The 16,777-nt window shown below is 35.8% G+C and overlaps 1 protein-coding gene and 1 pseudogene across 3 annotated transcripts in view; one reads left to right on the top strand and one right to left on the bottom strand.

Annotated features, from left to right (window-relative positions):
- Window positions 1-12,158, bottom strand: part of LOC141834681 (uncharacterized) — a 34,883-nt gene extending 22,725 nt beyond the window's left edge. For 2 of the 3 annotated variants that reach the window (XM_074722018.1, XM_074722016.1), the window contains exons 1-18: window positions 11,969-12,158; window positions 11,163-11,457; window positions 10,819-11,047; window positions 10,385-10,724; window positions 10,187-10,300; window positions 9,990-10,118; window positions 9,730-9,906; window positions 9,452-9,643; window positions 6,499-6,636; window positions 6,293-6,418; window positions 5,951-6,195; window positions 2,877-2,980; window positions 1,686-1,780; window positions 1,378-1,614; window positions 877-1,089; window positions 614-698; window positions 353-450; window positions 36-181 (exon numbers count right to left, since the gene is read on the bottom strand). In XM_074722018.1, the coding sequence (XP_074578119.1) occupies window positions 36-181; window positions 353-450; window positions 614-698; window positions 877-1,089; window positions 1,378-1,614; window positions 1,686-1,780; window positions 2,877-2,980; window positions 5,951-6,195; window positions 6,293-6,418; window positions 6,499-6,636; window positions 9,452-9,643; window positions 9,730-9,906; window positions 9,990-10,118; window positions 10,187-10,300; window positions 10,385-10,724; window positions 10,819-11,047; window positions 11,163-11,457; window positions 11,969-12,064 (3,059 nt within the window). In that variant the 5' untranslated portion in view covers window positions 12,065-12,158. The remainder of the gene's footprint in view (window positions 1-35; window positions 182-352; window positions 451-613; window positions 699-876; window positions 1,090-1,377; window positions 1,615-1,685; window positions 1,781-2,876; window positions 2,981-5,950; window positions 6,196-6,292; window positions 6,419-6,498; window positions 6,637-9,451; window positions 9,644-9,729; window positions 9,907-9,989; window positions 10,119-10,186; window positions 10,301-10,384; window positions 10,725-10,818; window positions 11,048-11,162; window positions 11,458-11,968) is intronic. The other variant, XM_074722017.1, reaches the window with a different exon arrangement.
- Window positions 12,159-12,987: 829 nt separating this feature from the next.
- Window positions 12,988-15,130, top strand: LOC141834807 (membrane steroid-binding protein 1-like; annotated as a pseudogene).
- The last annotated feature ends 1,647 nt before the right edge of the window (window positions 15,131-16,777 follow it).

Here is a 16,777-nt window from a genome sequence, read left to right on the forward strand (position 1 = left end):
ATATGAAGACCACATCAGAGAACATCGATATCAACCTTTTCATCACCATATACTGTGCAAACCAAGGATAATATTGCTCATTGAGAACCTCACTGAACTCTTTAGCTTTTGCTTCCATGTTTGAAGTTGAAATGTTGTTGATCATGAACAATATCTTGTCTTGGATTTCTGATGGAGGAATCTAAACCAAAGGCATTTACCCAGTAATTATAAATGGCCATTGAGATTCAAGATCACAAACCAAGAAATAGCAAAGCCCCAATGATCATAAGCTGGAGTACAGGATTCTCCACATTGAGGACAACACAGTTCAAAATTAATGGAATCAAACATCCAAGGATATGAGAGTAACCTCGATTGGTGTGTCTCTCCTCTCAGCTGCGGCAACAAGTGTTTCAATATTTAATGCAGCCCCAAAACCTGTGTTGTAAGAAGGTTGCCTAAGCATGCCTATAAAAATAATATCAATCATGCTCCACAACGATATACCAAAAAGTATTAGAAAATAAAAATTAGAAATAGACATAAAGCACCTCAAGCTTGCAGTGCATATTCCACATGGTAACAAAGGAACTAAAAAAAGTAATTTTAAATCTACTTTTTTTTATCTTACCAGAAGCTGTAGCACCCCGAGAACGAAGGAAATTTGGGGATGATGTCGCCAAAGCTGCTGTGGCAACAGAATGATGAGATGTGATCTGCAAATGACGTAAAATATTTGTCACCGGATTGATAAGTACTAGAGAACATTCATGAAAGCAAAAAATCAACATTAATGATAACAGAAGTCAGCCATGAGCTTTCACTAATGTTTCAATGAATTTAGTAAAGAAAGTTTTAACTTCAATATCATTATCACATAAATTAAACAAACACCTTCTGGTTAGCAAATGATTCTGCAGATCCAGAAAGAAATGAAGATTGCCCAGCATGTGATAAAGGAGGCTTTGTATGGGTGGCATACATGGCAGAAACTTTGCTCCTTTCACCAAGAAAACCCTGATGCCTCTGCTGCAACTGCAAAGAGGAAAACTGTTGGCCTAGGTGGGTAGAAGCTGAACCCATCATTTGCCATGATGACTCAGATGCCTGTGTTAAAAAACAACAATTGAAAGCCATTTTACTCAAGTAAATGGAGGTCTAATATTATCCCATCTGAAAGTGAATGTAAGAATGAGATGGTGGTGTACAAAACCAAAGCGAGTAACAAATACTCAAAATTCAAAATCGGGAATTCTCAAAAGCATCCAAAATCTATCTAGAGTTCTAAGAACTAAATCAGCAGAAAATTATATAAAAATCCAATCTAAGCTTTTATGAAGATGTGAAAGAATTGATAGGCACACAATTTATATAACGGACTTTACCAATACATACCTCCATGGTTTCAGTAGAAGGTGCTCCGGAGCTTTGCAGATCAATGCTAATTGGGTTACCACTATTTGACTCTGACTGGCTAGAGGAAATTTTCGTGAGTGCTCGTTCAATGAATGAAACCAATTCAGCATGTGTACCACGCAAATGAGATATCTGTAATATGTGATTGCAATAGGACGGCCACTCAACTAGACGATCTGTAAACTGCTCTATTGCATTGGAACCAAACATAAACATCTGGATCAAACAGAACTATAGTTATCATCTAGACTTAGAAAATATAAAGGAGGAAGAAGATATATACAAACTTTAGAATCAACAGATTTACGCAATGCATGGATAACCCCACGTAAAGCACTACCAAGCGCAAGATGTGTCACCAATTCGTGCTTTATTAGAGAACCTATGCAAACAGGAATAATCAAAAAAATGTTTTAAGAGAAAAATAAAATAAAAAAAATATTTGACAATTAAAATTAGGATGAAAATGACAACCAGATACAAAATCTTACTGCAAAATTTTAAGGCAACGATTATTGGAGAACACATCGAAGTTAGTTTTGACAACATGTTGGTTGTTGAAGTGTCAAGCTGGATTTGTATTAGGCCACAAAATTTTTAGCATAAGCTGCAGCCGGTTTTGGTGGAGAAATACCCAAATTGAGTTGTGATAGGTCTTGAGTTTTGCATCAAAACAACAAGAATGCAATCTCCAAGGGAAATGGTAACTTTTAAACTTTATGGGCATAATTATGTAACATGACCTTACATAGGGACTAGACGAGATAAGATTCTACCCGTAAAATCTACTAAAGAGACTAACCTGAATAATTTACTAAAATAATGGTTACATGATTTGCAATGAAGCCCAGGATCAGTTTCAATTTCAAATAGTGTCTTCATCATAGCCCGACCTTTCTCACTTCATGTATGTTGAAATACCAACTAATATGTTTGTCAAAACATTGCAAGGTTTAATTTTGCATTTTCATCAAAAAAGTTAAATTAGCACAATAAGTTACATCAGAAACAACTCTAGTAAATACAAAAAGATTCTAACTAAAGAGAGCACACGTGAAGAGAGATGTGTGTCAAATACCCTTTATAGACAACAATATTCAATCAACACAAGAAGGAAAAATAACGTACAAAAATAAAGCACTATGAACAGAAATACAAAATATGTTTTTATGGTATTCCTTCAAAAGGAAATTCATGAGAAAAAACAAAACTAAGAAAGCAAAATTTAACAAAAACAATTTCTAATTTGAGCGTACATCTAAAAGGAAATAAAAGGTAGAGCAGATAAACAGCAGAAAAACAAAAGATATTAAAAGGAAAAGGGCATAATATAGATAAATAATGACTCAGCTTCTTTTGAGAAACACAACCTAAAAGGAAAGAAAATGTAGACAAGGTAAGAAGAACAAACAAAAACACAAAAAGAAAAGGACATTTAACAGATTGATAAATAACTAGCATCAAATTAAGACTCTCACCAAAGAGCACTGCAACTATCTTTAGTTGCCTCTCGGGATACTTGGGGAAGAACTTGTACTCTTCAAATAGATTATGAATGATACACTCGAAGATCTTCTGCTCCCTGAAATTAATTGAACAAAAAAACTCTACAATTAACAAATAAAAGAGAAGCAAAAGGCATAGCTTCCTCAATAGTGTAACTATTAGCAAAAATATAAAACAAGGAACTACTTGGAACTTCTATGAGTTTTTTTGTGAATTGTGGCAAAAGGAATCAATACAATAGAAGGATTTGAATTTTCAAGGAATGGATGTAGCATGATCAACTTCCCATATATATATTAAAAATGTAGATAAATGACAAGCAATAGTCGAGTTTCCAAGTATTATATTTTTGTATATCCTAGGACATACCAGAAGCTCTCAGAACAATTGCTCAAGATGGAGGTTCAGACACAGAAAAGAAATAATATGGACAAGCCAAAATAATCACTACTACTTAAAATGAAAAATGTGAAGCACAGTAAATAGATAAACGGTGTTGCAACCTTTTGGTTGGACATCAAAAGTAAGCATTTCTTTCTTGAAAAAATTGAGTACCCAAATGTATTAGAATAACTACTTTTTAGCATAATCCTTCGAGCATATTTCAACTCCTCACTACTGATAAAATGGAAAATGTGAAGCACAGTGACTTCATAAACAATGACACATCTAGAGGCATTACATGGGCCAGACTGTGAGAGTTGGGCCATGCCAGACTGGGCCTGACTTTCCCCATGAGCCAGACTGGGGCAGAGTTTCTCGGCTTGTGGGCTTGTGCTGAGCACGACACCTGTCTGGACCACCGGCATAGCACGTGACTGGGCCAAATAATGTTGAACTTAGCAAAGTCCACATGCCAGGCTCATCCCAATGTGCCTGACCTGCCTATTTTAATGGTTGAACGCCCTTTGAATGGGTAGTTTCACCAAAACACACCCAGCATTCAAAAAAGAATTAGTTTAAGGGTATTTTGGTCCAATAAGCATATAATTACAAAATAATTCTAGAATTTTCTTATAAATGCCACTGACCCCGCCCCTCATCCAAATATTTCACCAAACTATCATTCTCTTAATCTCAAAATTCCCATTCCCAATCCTCATTCTCTTAATGTCGTTAATTTCTCTACTAACCTCTCTAATTTATTATTATTATCATTATTATTATTATTATTATTATTATTATTATTATTATTATTATTATTATTATTATTATTATTATTGTTTTATTATTATTTACTATATATAGTCCTAACTAATCCACACAGGGTCATCGTCTTAGCCATAACTACACCATTAGTGGACAAGCTGCACATAGCTTGACACAAAAAAAAGGGTTGAAACAGGCCTAGGCACAGCCAAGGTGTATCGACACCTCTAGCTACATCCTTTTGATTTGGCATCAACATAAGCATTTCTTTCTTGAAAAGCATTAGTTCATGTAGACAAGATAACACAAGTGTGTTAAAATCACTAATCATAGGCATATAGTACTTTGAGCATGTTTCAACTCCTCAAAAACAATTGCTGAACTTCTTAACTAAAATTTGAATTTATCATTTCCAAATTGAAAACAAACATTGCTAAATACACATAAAACTAGCAACACATGAACGATATTAATGGGCATGTTCATGGAAATTTTTTACACAGATTCATTGTATAAGCATATGATATGTTCCACTGCCAACATCCAAGTCTCACATCAGGAATAATGGGTAAAAAACGTTTATAAATTAGATGAGCCATCTTACTTCAGTTTAAGCATTCTAACTTAGTAGTTGGTTCCAAGGTTTATAATATCGAGCCGTGCCGAGGTTTTGGTCCCGGACCGGAACGATACAGTTTCGGTACCGTATCGTACCATGCCGGTACAGTGTCGGTATTTTTAAAATATAAAATATATTAACTAAAATAAAAAATTTAATCTAAATATTTAAAAATAAAAAATAAAATATTTTTTAAAAATAATAAGTTAATTTTGTGAATTTTATTAAAGTCTATTTAAATTATCCCGAACTATAGCTAGAAGTTGATTATTAAAACTTAATTAAACCCTAAGTTAAAAAATTAAAAAAAAACCTAAAAATCACACGTCGCGCGCGGCCCGCACGCCACCACCGGTGGCGTCGCCGGGCCCCGGTGACGCCTCCGGTGGCGTCGCCGCGCCCGGGCGACGTCTCCGGCAGCGTTTCTCGGCCGGAACCGCGGTGCCGGTGCTGGTACCGCGACGGAACAAAAAATTTCGTCTGTATCGCGCGATATGGCTCGAAATTTTAATCCCTGGTTGGTTCTAACATTGCTAACTAAGGTTTAAGCATTTTAACTTAGTTGCTGGTTGTAACAAATTAAATGGGTTAATTTCCATGTCTCAAGTTGTGGTAGGTAGTACCAGCATTATAACCTAGTGGCTGGTTCTAACAAATTTGTTGGTTTCCTCATCTCAAGTTGCGGTAGGTAGTATTAGAGCAAACCTATGCATAATGAGTTATTCAAAAATAGATAAGATGGCAGAGCTATTTTATCATATCTTGCTTACCTAATTAGCTATCCTCTAATTAAATGTTTTTGCTTACTGTATTACCCTTTTTCATACCCTGCAATTTCAACATGGTTTTAAGTTCAAATTTGCAACCTACCCCCTTGAACAACAAAGCATAACATGCCAATAAGCAGGAATGTCAAGAGAGAGTGTATCATCACAAGCAAGATGTCAGAGAGTGGAGTTTGTTCAAATGGTATCATCTTGTTGAAAGAGTCCACGTCTAAGTAGTCACCTGCAATTGATGGCAAATAGGCAAACTAGAAGCACAAAGATACATATTGAGTCCAACTGCTAGATGAACCAGGTCATGAGATGTTACCCATAAAGTCCATATTCAAAGTTCTGACTATAGAACAGAAACGTAACCATAATAAATCATGATATTTGACCAATACTCAAAATTTAAACAATCGCTCAGTTTGACAATGCAGAGAAGTAGAATGGAAAAGGAATGCTCCTGAATTACATGGAAATTCAACTAAGAATCACTAACTTAACAGACCTTGGATCAGAAGATTCTTTGAAATGTGCAAGCATCTGAATCATAGCATCAATGGTCAACTGTCCAGAGAACATCTGATGGAAATAGGTATTCACCTCTGCATCTATATCATCTGAAACACCCTCTGAAACTGTTGGAACCAATGGTTCAACAGTTGGAATCCTTGGATTAGATGATATATGCAGTTTCTTTATTTCCTCAAAATGCTGGTTAGAAATAAACTGTCCCGAATGTGCCTGGAGAACCTGAACATTTGAATTTTATATTTGTGATGTTGTTATGCAATGTCATGAAATGTATTATATGCATCAACAGTAATAGAAACAGGAACTATGAAATGACCTTGAAGAATATTGAACATGTTTCACGATACTCATTCAAAATAGTTGATTGAGACTGTGGAAGAGAGACATCTGGGATATCAGCTGTTGCATCACCGAGTGCTTCTTTTAGAAACCTCAGACAATCCTGGGGTCATAGAACTTCTTGAAACAAGAAAACCAATGGAACTAATTATTCAAAGTATATTTATATTATCATAACATTACCTCAAAGAAAGCATCTTTATATGCAGTCAAATATTCATTCAACCAATTCTCAAGATTAATGTGATCTTTCCTCGAAGCAACAGCAGCCAATCTAATGCTAAATGGAAAAGGAGTTGCCGCTAGAACCAATGATAAAATCTGCAACAAAAAAAAGTTGGGCATGTAATTAAGCACGTCTAAATGAGAGCTACACATCCATCAACGACAACAACTAATACAAATGAAATGTTTACTTGCTCGATATAAAGTACACGAATAGTGATACAAAAAGATTGTGGATTTGTTAAGGCCTTTAGCAATTAGCAGTTCACAGATTAAGAATAGGCCATCCTATTGCAGATTACTAATGCGAGATTTAAAGCTTACCAAAGTGGAATGTTGTATGTGCAATTATGGACGGATAAACCTATCTCAACCTATTTCCTTCAGCTGCAGTTGACTTTTGTCAAGCATGGATAAGGATTTTGCAGCCTGAATCACAGTAGGCAACGGACCATGCCCATCATAAAAAAAAAGGAGATTATTTAATCGTCTTGCTCTATCCCATAAACACCTTACACATTCCTCAATTCAACTCTTCCATTACCTCTCTTACTGGCTGCTAGAGACTGTCCTAATCAAATCAGACTCAAGCATTATTGATCATATTGCCTCATTTCCATCCAAATTGAGATTCTTCTGTTAATGTCATTTTTAAAGGTGATGCTATCAGAAAAGCAAGCAGGTTCAAGGAGACTACTTTCAGTAACACACTTCATATTTACAGTCCTACAAAGAAATCCAAGTATCAGAATTCTCAGTCACTGGATCCACAGTCTGAAATCCAGCTGGGACCTACATGTCTCATCAATGATCTCCAATAGGAACGTCCATAAAAAGACTCATGGCACATTATGTTCATATACTGACAATAATATGAAATTGCAGAACAAGCAAGTGAATCTTAACCTGAGAATTTTACGTCTGGCTCAAATTGGCAATTAAATTACCATATTTAAGAACATCACATATTTTATTTCAATATTTTTCAATTCCCAAAATCATCCCATCTTTCATGACATCATCTAATGTATTTTAAAATTACTAAGGATCAGCTGTTAGACCCATCAAAGTTGTGCGCAAGGGCAATGAATATTGTATTTGCTAGCATATGACTCAATTATTGAACCTACCAGTTCTTCAATTAAGCTATATGACAAAAGAAATAAATGCAGTATCATCCTAGCATATGAACCTATTATTGAACCACCCCATGTCAACAATGTTGCCTAGAAAATGCAATGCATCTGCATTAACAACCAAGGCAAGCCTCCTATACACCAACCTTCTAAGATGCAAATGGTAAATCATATATCAAAGACTAATTCAGGTTGCAGGAACTTTCAAATAGTAACCATGCAACATTATGGATAATGTTTCACTAAACAAATAGTTAGAATCAGATGTTTGGCATATAGCCTTGACACAATGGTAAAGTTGCTGCCGTGGATTCGAGTCACGGAAACAACCTCTTGTAATGCAAGATAAGATTACATACAATAAACTCAATATGGCTCGACCATTTCCCAGGACCCCGCATTAGCGAGAGATTCATGCACCGGGCTACTTTTGTTTTAGATGTTTGGCATACAAAAAGGTTACATATTCATAGGCTTATCTAAATAAAATATAAAACCTTTTTTAAAAAATTGCATGGCATCAATTGAAGCAGTTTTTTCTGGAAGCTTATGAGTTATTTATGAATCTTACATACTTATTAAAAAGTTTCCAATTATTATTCATACAATATCTACATTAGCAATTACGTGAGGATAATAAAGGTTTAGCATTCTTCTGTACCATAAGGAATATAATTAGAAATCAAATCCAATGAATATTGATACTTATATGAAAACTGGAATTGGAATAATGATAACAGTTGACTAATTGGATCAGACAAACTGAAATTGGATAAAATCATAATTCAAAAAAAATGCAGGAACAAAAACAGAAGAGAAAGCATCTAATAATAGAGAAGATACACCGAAATCCTAAAAATATAGGTAATTTCTCTATTTTTTGGAAATTACTTGGATTATTAACCCCAAACAATATGCATCATTTAGCAGGTAGCATAAAACAAGAGTATAATAATAAAACACCAACCAATTTGACTGGGTTCTAGTTGTTTCAATATTTTAAAAGCATTGTTAATCAATTTAAGTTGAAGTTTAAACATGACTTCTATTCCCGTCGTAGTAGAGAAGATAATTGTTTGCCCTTTTATTGAATAGAGTCCCTCTTCGCAGAAGAGAAAAAGTAAAATGTAAGATAAATCATCTTATTAAATTAACAGGCAAATAGCAACATGAAAATAAAAGTACAGGCAAGGCAAGTTACACTCCTGACAAATTGTTATTTAGTAAATACATGAGAAATCACAATCATCATTGACAGATAGAGTGCTAATATGTCTCTATATGTTTGGTGCACTCATAAAAGATAAAATTATGGTGGACAAAAAGTACTGATCTATTGCCAGCAATTGCAGAAGCAAACCACTCCATTGGTCAGACAAGTTTTCTATGAATCCTCGAAGAACTAGGTTGGGATTTATGTACCATATATGAGCAAGCGTGCAGCTTCTTGAGGGATCTTTTAGAATCACATAAAATAATGTAGAAGATACTTCATATTAGATGAGATTGTCCGTAAGAACAATAAACAATGCTCCATTGGTCAATGAAAATGAAGATATTTGAGCGAGATCAAATTAAAATTCTATAGAACAAGATAATAAGAATGACATGTTAAAGTCCCACCTCACATAGTCAGTAGCTGTATATCTTATGGAAAAAAAATGTTTCAGGATAATATTTAATACCTTGCTTGCAAAAGCTAAGAAAATTGCACAATACAAAAGGTAAATATCATGGCTGGAACAATATAATATTGCTAAATCAACAGCAATTACCTTCAGATCATCACATAGATCCACAATCCTAAATAAAATCTTGGGATCAGTCGAGCTTTCTATGAATCCTCGAAGAACTAGGTTGGGATTTATGTTCCATAGATGAGCAAGTGTGCTGCTTTTTGAGGGATCTTTTAGAATCACATGAAATAATGTAGAAGATACTTCATACTGGATGAGATTGTAAGAAGTCTGTTTGGAACAATAAAAAATAACCAATTTCATTATTCAGTCAAAAACACCTTCACAGAAACTCAGGAAGTGAAAGGATATCATACACTAATGTGAGCAACTCCAATAAGTAAAACCTCAGGATACTGACTAAGAGGATAATCTAATATGACCCTGACCAAACTAGCATGGCCACTTTCGGCAAGCTGGCATAAAATCTCCAACAGATCTAGACAAAACCAAGCCTGATTTCCATTCTTGAGATGCTCTAGATCAGAATTTATCTGAAAAAATATCAGAACAACAGTTTTGCATGAAGTAACTAATGAATATGCAAATACAGAACAACAATAGCAATAGCAAATACCAGCTGCCTTGAACAGTGTTCAAACGTGAAAACTTCAGGAGGAGCTGACACAGCATATCTCAAAAAAGAAAGCTGGCCTTCAGCATTCTTCCACGCAGAGCCACAAATAGCATGGAGTGGGAAAGGATCCTAGCAAATGAACTTAACCTTTAGCGTGCTAGTGAAAAGTTTATTTTACATCCGCAAGCATAGAGTACCTGACATGCACTTTTATATATGGACATTAAAAGTGAAAATGCAGTTTCATCTGGAATCACAAAGCCCTCGTGATCAAGTTTTTCCAAGACAAGTGCCCAATTTGTCTTTGGAGCCTGCATACAAGTTAGGATTAAGAAAATGTTTCTTATATATGATAAATTTTTACCTTCGCAGCACTATACAAAAATTAAACTCACAAGTTCCTTAATTGTTTCAACAAGAACATTAACATTCCATGTGTTCAACAGTGAAGAATCACTAGCTAAGCAGCTACCAAGAGCTGAACAGAAAGTTGCAGTAACATTTAGAGGATCTTCAAGATTGGAATGATTGCAGGCAATTATCCCTATTAACTTTGAAATTGTCTCTTCATTGAGTGGTTGGAATTGAGATAGTATCTCTTTACAATGAGAAATATCAATTGTGCATCCATAGCCCAATTCTGCCACTATGTCAGCCATGCTAATCTCCTTTTCAATTTCAGCTAATGCAGCATCAAAATCATTGTCAAAACATCCAGAGAATAGCTCCAAATGCCTGTGATATAACAGAAAGTATGGATGAAAAACTTTAAATTTGAATTGCTCAGGATGCTCAAACTTACAATTTTCACTAGATCCATTCAAACAACCTGAAATTGTTGACGACCTTGCTCTCATTTGTCAGCAACGGGGCTGACAAGAAAAAAGATCTCCCTTTCAGTTGAAGAAGAGATAGAATTCTAGTAAAAGAATCCATGTGCTTTGAAAGGCCTTCAGTTCGGTAGAGAAACATGACAATATCATGAATTTGCTCAGTGTGCAAAGTGGAGGAAGGATTTGCACATAATTCCTCAATTTGAGCAATGCAAAAATTTTGACCTAACAATCAAAGATGAAGTTCAATCACGAAATAGAAAATTGAGAAAATACACTTTTGAAATATATGAGAGAAAAAGAAAAGGTAGTATTGTTAGATCCGAGTAAACAAGCTAACCTCTCATCTTTAAATCTGGATTATTAGAGTCCAATAAACCAAGCCCAACGCCTATTTTCTCAGCCACTGACATACCCAATGTGTTTGAAATATCTTCAAGGAAACTTTCATTTATCGAAATGCTACTCAAAGCTCCAGAAAGGTTTGTACTGAAATGTGGTTTGTCTAGCAAATATCTCACAACAGCAGAAACCAAATCTTTTTTCAATGGAGGAATATCTCCATCTTTAACTAAAATTTGATCCAAACACGTCTGAAGCAAGAAGGTGCTGACTTCACTTCCACACTCCACGAGCTGGAAAAAAAATTGATAAGGATACATGACATAAGAGATCATCTGAGTTCGTCAGCAAAAACATTTTCAATATTCTTTTTTAGTAGATAACAGCGTCCAGGATTGATAAGAATAAAGAGCAGCAAATATATACATACAAGACTCTAGCATGGTATTCCATTTCAAATCTTCCATCGGGACCTTAATGTCCAGAAAAAAAACCAAAGAATTAACCGGCATAGTTTTATTTGCCGGGTACAAAGAATGCACATCTGCGAAGCCGGAATCAAGAAGTTTCATTTTAACAGTGCGAACAATATTAGGGTTTTCGAGTTACACCCTCCCCCAGTCGAGTGCGAAACAGCACGAATAATCGAAAACACACCAAAGCCTAATCCCTGTGACGCCGATCAGTTCGCCATGCATATAGAATGAACCCTCGCCCACGCGAGGCAGTCGCTACTCGCTGTCTACGACGTTCATATAATCGAGAAAACAATGAGACAAATGAGCAAGATACGGGTCCGGTTACCTGGAAGAGTTCCCGGCGGGTGGAGTCGAAGTTGAAATCGTTCACGCTCTGCAGCAGGAACCGGATCTGGCCGGCGATGACGGAGGAGGAAAGCATCGCGGCAGTGACGGCAACGGTGGAAGCGGAGGATGGCCGGCAGCGCTAGGGTTTCCAAGCTAACGGAAGAAGCCAGAGAGAGAGGGGGAATCGGTTTTGGAACAAACACGAGGAAGAGGCTTTGGCTAGAGACGACCATATTTAAAGTCATAGGATATGGATATCATTAAACTCAATAGAAGGTCATTTTCTAAAAGACACCCCAAAGTTACACTATTTTTTCATCACGCCACAATAGTTTGTTAATATTAAAATAGCCCTTGCATTTACTGTTAAAAAATGCCTTGATTAATTTTGAGTGATAATTTAAGGGAAAAAGTAAAATTAAACATTTTTAATTTTAAATATGTATTTTATTAAATAATAATCTTAAATACTTTTTATACCATTATATAATGATATAAATAAGCCAAATAATAATGTTAATATTCATCTTTTTTTAAAATATTAAAATAACATCTTACTCATATTTTAATATTTACGATATTTTTTATAGAACAGATTTGAGAAAGTTATATTATGATTAAAAATTATATCATTTTTTAGTAGTTTTAATCAAAAATATTCCACCTTGAAAATATAATATTTCAAAGGAGTACTTAATTTTATCAAATTACACCACCATATATTTCAAAAATGTATCAAAATATTATCTTACTAATAAGCTAACTATTTGAGTTTTTTTTTTTTAGTTTATTAGATTAATCTATTGAAGGTAATTTTTTAATTTTTTATATTATTATTATTATTATATTATTTTTACATCCCTAATAATTATTATTATAAGAATTAAATTATGTTTGTTTTCAACGGTGAAAAACCGACTAAATGGATGCATCCAACAGTGGAGTTAAGGGACCACATCCTTTCCTCTATAAATACAGTTCACGTTTTGCTTCTCCCTTTCTAACTTCGCATCGGGATATCCGCTCCGAGAGAGAGAGAGCAGATGGCGATGGCGGAGGCTTGGGAGACGGCGACGAAGGCGATCGAGGCGTACACAGGCCTGTCGCCGACGATGTTCTTCACGGCGCTGGCGATAGCCTGGGCGCTTTACCACTTGGTGGCGGGGTTCCTGGCGCGGCCGCAGCCGCCTCCGTCGAGGAAGCGGGGAGAGGAGACCCTGCCGCCGCTCCTCCAGCTCGGGGAGATGACCGAGGAGGAGCTCCGCGACTACGACGGATCCGATCCCAAGAAGCCGCTCCTCATGGCCATCAAGGGCCAGATCTATGACGTCACCCAGAGCAGGTTCGTCGCTTTCTCGATTTGTGGGTGTGTTTGATCAGATTTTGGTGGATTATGTTTCGATCTGGACGGTTGCCCGATGCTTTGTAAGTTATATCTGCATAACTATTAATTTCATCACTCGATGTTGGATCAAATGGTTGATGTAAAATTTGAATCCTAAATGTATATGATCATGTTTACTCCTGCTGTGCCTATGGTAAACACTGGAAAGGAATCAAAGCAATGGCGATTTCAGTGTGTTTGTCTCGTTAGGAACTTTTGGCACAAATCACAGGGAGTATCATTCAATCGATTTAGATCTTCAGCAAGAGGTTTTAATTGTGCACTGAAGTGGACAATCTGAACAAAACAATCTTCGACGAGGATCTTCTACTCCCATATTCGTCCTCATTATGTGGATTTTCCATTGCACCGAGTCATTTCATGGTATATTAGACCAATTAGCAGAATACATTCCATTTTTTGAGGTAAACCACAGGTGGATTGCACAGTTAGCCCCCTCTAGATTAACTATGCAATCTCCCTGCATCTTTATGTGGTTCCTAAAATTGGGAACTTTTGTTATGGAAGTAATTACATGAAAAATATATCTTCTCGTATTTGTTATGCAAAAAGATGAATGATTCTTCCACCCAAAAGTTACTCATCTTGTTAGTTTTTAGCTGTCAAGAACACTGGGAAATGATTTACCTGATTCATTTGATATTCTTTCGTACTTCAATGAAATGCTTTAATTCAGTTCTATAGGCTAACAAGTGCATGGCATTGACAATTATGTTTGTAAATATGTAGCTTGTCACAAATATTTCTTTGTGAATACTGTGATCTCCACTTAGAGGCTAATAGACACTGGTATTTACTTCCATAATATGATTGGCAAGTTCTTACTACCGTTCTCACTAATTATTCAAGTTGTGTCTATGTGGTATTTCTTTGTAATGACTACAAGTGCTTACTGTTCTATTAATTACCCAAGTTGTCTATATGGCTGATCTAAAGATAAACTCTGCCATTGGCATGATATTCAACTTTACTTTCTCATGAACTGTTCCTTCAGATGGTAGAAAATTACATTTGGATTTTCTTTGTTGCATGTTTTGCATGAACTAACACCTTTAGAAGAAAATTTTGATTACTTTTATGTTCTCTTCTTCAGGATTTTCTATGGACCTGGTGGACCTTATGCTTTGTTTGCAGGCAAAGATGCAAGCCGAGCATTGGCAAAAATGTCTTTCGAACCAAAAGATCTAACCGGCGATCTCTCTGGCCTCGGCCCTTGCGAGCTCGAGGCCTTGCAGGATTGGGAATATAAGTTCATGAGTAAATATGCAAAAGTTGGGTCAGTCAAGAAGACAGTCCTTGTGACTGATTCCTCAGGCTGTGGTCCTTCTGAAGTAACAGAAAACAGCACCCTGGAGGATGAATCTACCGCCGAAACTGCTGGGAGTCGAGAGCTCCATGCCAAAACCAACGATGATGATAACACCGGCGATGATCAAGACCAAGCCAACAAAGAAGGATGTGAAATCAGCTCATAACCATGGAGCCGTCGAGCAACCAGCAGAAGCAAACGAGAATTCTCCAGACGTCGGTAAGGCATAGTCGAAAGAAGTTGGTTGCAGCAAGGACACAAAAGAGTGACTCGGTTCATCGTCGTTACCGTATTTCTTAGCCAAGCAGTTCTTCTTATTACAGAAACTGGCATGTTTTTAAGAGAGCAAGCGTGGTGCTTGATAGTTGATTCCATACATCTAGGCAGTTCCTTTCCCTTGTCGACTCGCATTTGCAAATAAACGTCGTTTGTGTTTTCCTCTGTTACATGGTCTTTGAACGTTGTGGCTCTGTTTTGCTCTGGCAGATCAAAGAGGGCACCTTGCACTGCCCTGGAGAAGCCTGGATATTTGCTACGGCCAACACTGAGCTAAACAAATAAAAGAAAAAAAAAACTTTGATTTGCGGAGTTAGATGAGCTACAGGTATGCACGTCACTAAACCTTTCAGATACAAGTAACTAAATGGTCCTTTCCTGTGTTTGTTATTAATTATCAGTGAGTCCAGGCAATGACTTCTCTTTGTCGCTGTTGCCCTGCATTTATTTGTCCCTTTCCTTTCACGCCAGGGCGCATGCAGCGCTCAAACTCATCATCCGATCTCTCTCCCTCAGAGACATTCGGATGCACGTGAAAGGTTATGGTTCGATCTTTTTGTTGGGGCGTTATTTGATGTTGAATTTAGAAAAAATTATGCTGGGCGATCTTGATTAAAGTATCTAACTGTGAGAAAAAACATTGAGATTTTCCCTTCGTAAGTAGAGTATCTGTTTCAGCATTAAAAAGATCTTATAGGGATCGACTGTCGACAATGAATCAGAGAGCTATTTTTTTTATGGCAAAAGTTGAAGTAGTCTCTCTCTTCAGTAAAAAAATAAAATTCATCATTTTAATAATTTCATACTGTCGAAGTTGATCACGATAAAAGAGGATATTATTTCGACTTTATCGAAATTCAATTTTTATCTATTTCAACCATATTGTTTCATCATAATTAATTCTTTCTATCTCACACTCTTGAAAGAGGAATAAATCACTAGAACTTATTCAATACATTCCTAGATAGTGACAGGATATAATCCGAAGTAATATTTACACCTACCGAGAATCAAATATTGCCTCGCTAATGACAAATCATGTTAAATATCACTTCTTTCTCCGTTGATGGAAAGGGCTGACACTTTAATGCCATATGAGTAGATAGAGCATTCTTTTTCTTTATTTTTTAAACAAAAATCATTCTATTAAACATCTATAATGGGAAGGGCTCCCTGCTGAGATAAGTCCGGGCTGAAGAAGAGTGCATGTGTTGGAATCTGTTATACAAAAATAATAATAATATATGTAATAAAAAATAACTTTTTAAATGATTCATGTAAAAATTTCAGATAAAGTTCTAACTATGAACTATATTTTTATTGCGTGTCTTTAGTGTATCTCATTAGTCCTTGATTTATTAGATCTCTACATGATCAGAATGGTCGTGCCTTTAATAGTATTCATATAAACACAATCTCGATCTCGGAGATGAACCATCTTAATTGTGTTAGTAACTTAGAATAGTTTACAAGACAAGAAAATTAAAAACATACCTTGTGTGTTTTGACCAAGAAGAAGGAGAGGAGAAAGAAGAAGGATGATAAACACTCTTTTAATTTCAAATTTGCAAAAAGTCTTTTTGTATTCATCTAATGAATACAAAGGATCTTTATCCCTTGAGCTTCTCTTCCTCTTAATGTTCATAAATCACAATGAATACAAAATTTTTTTGATATTCTTTTTGACTTTTCATCTTCTATTCATCTAATGAATAAAATATCTCTTGGCCTTCCTCTTTAATAATGTTTCATTAAACATTTAATGAACATTATCCATTATTAAGTAGTTGAGTCTAATCTAAATGAGTCTAACTTAA

Source organism: Curcuma longa, chromosome 9, assembly GCF_044706935.1.
Source record: "Curcuma longa cultivar G26 ecotype Majalengka, Jawa Barat chromosome 9, ITB_CL_G26_1.1, whole genome shotgun sequence".
NCBI classification, from domain to species: domain Eukaryota; kingdom Viridiplantae; phylum Streptophyta; class Magnoliopsida; order Zingiberales; family Zingiberaceae; genus Curcuma; species Curcuma longa.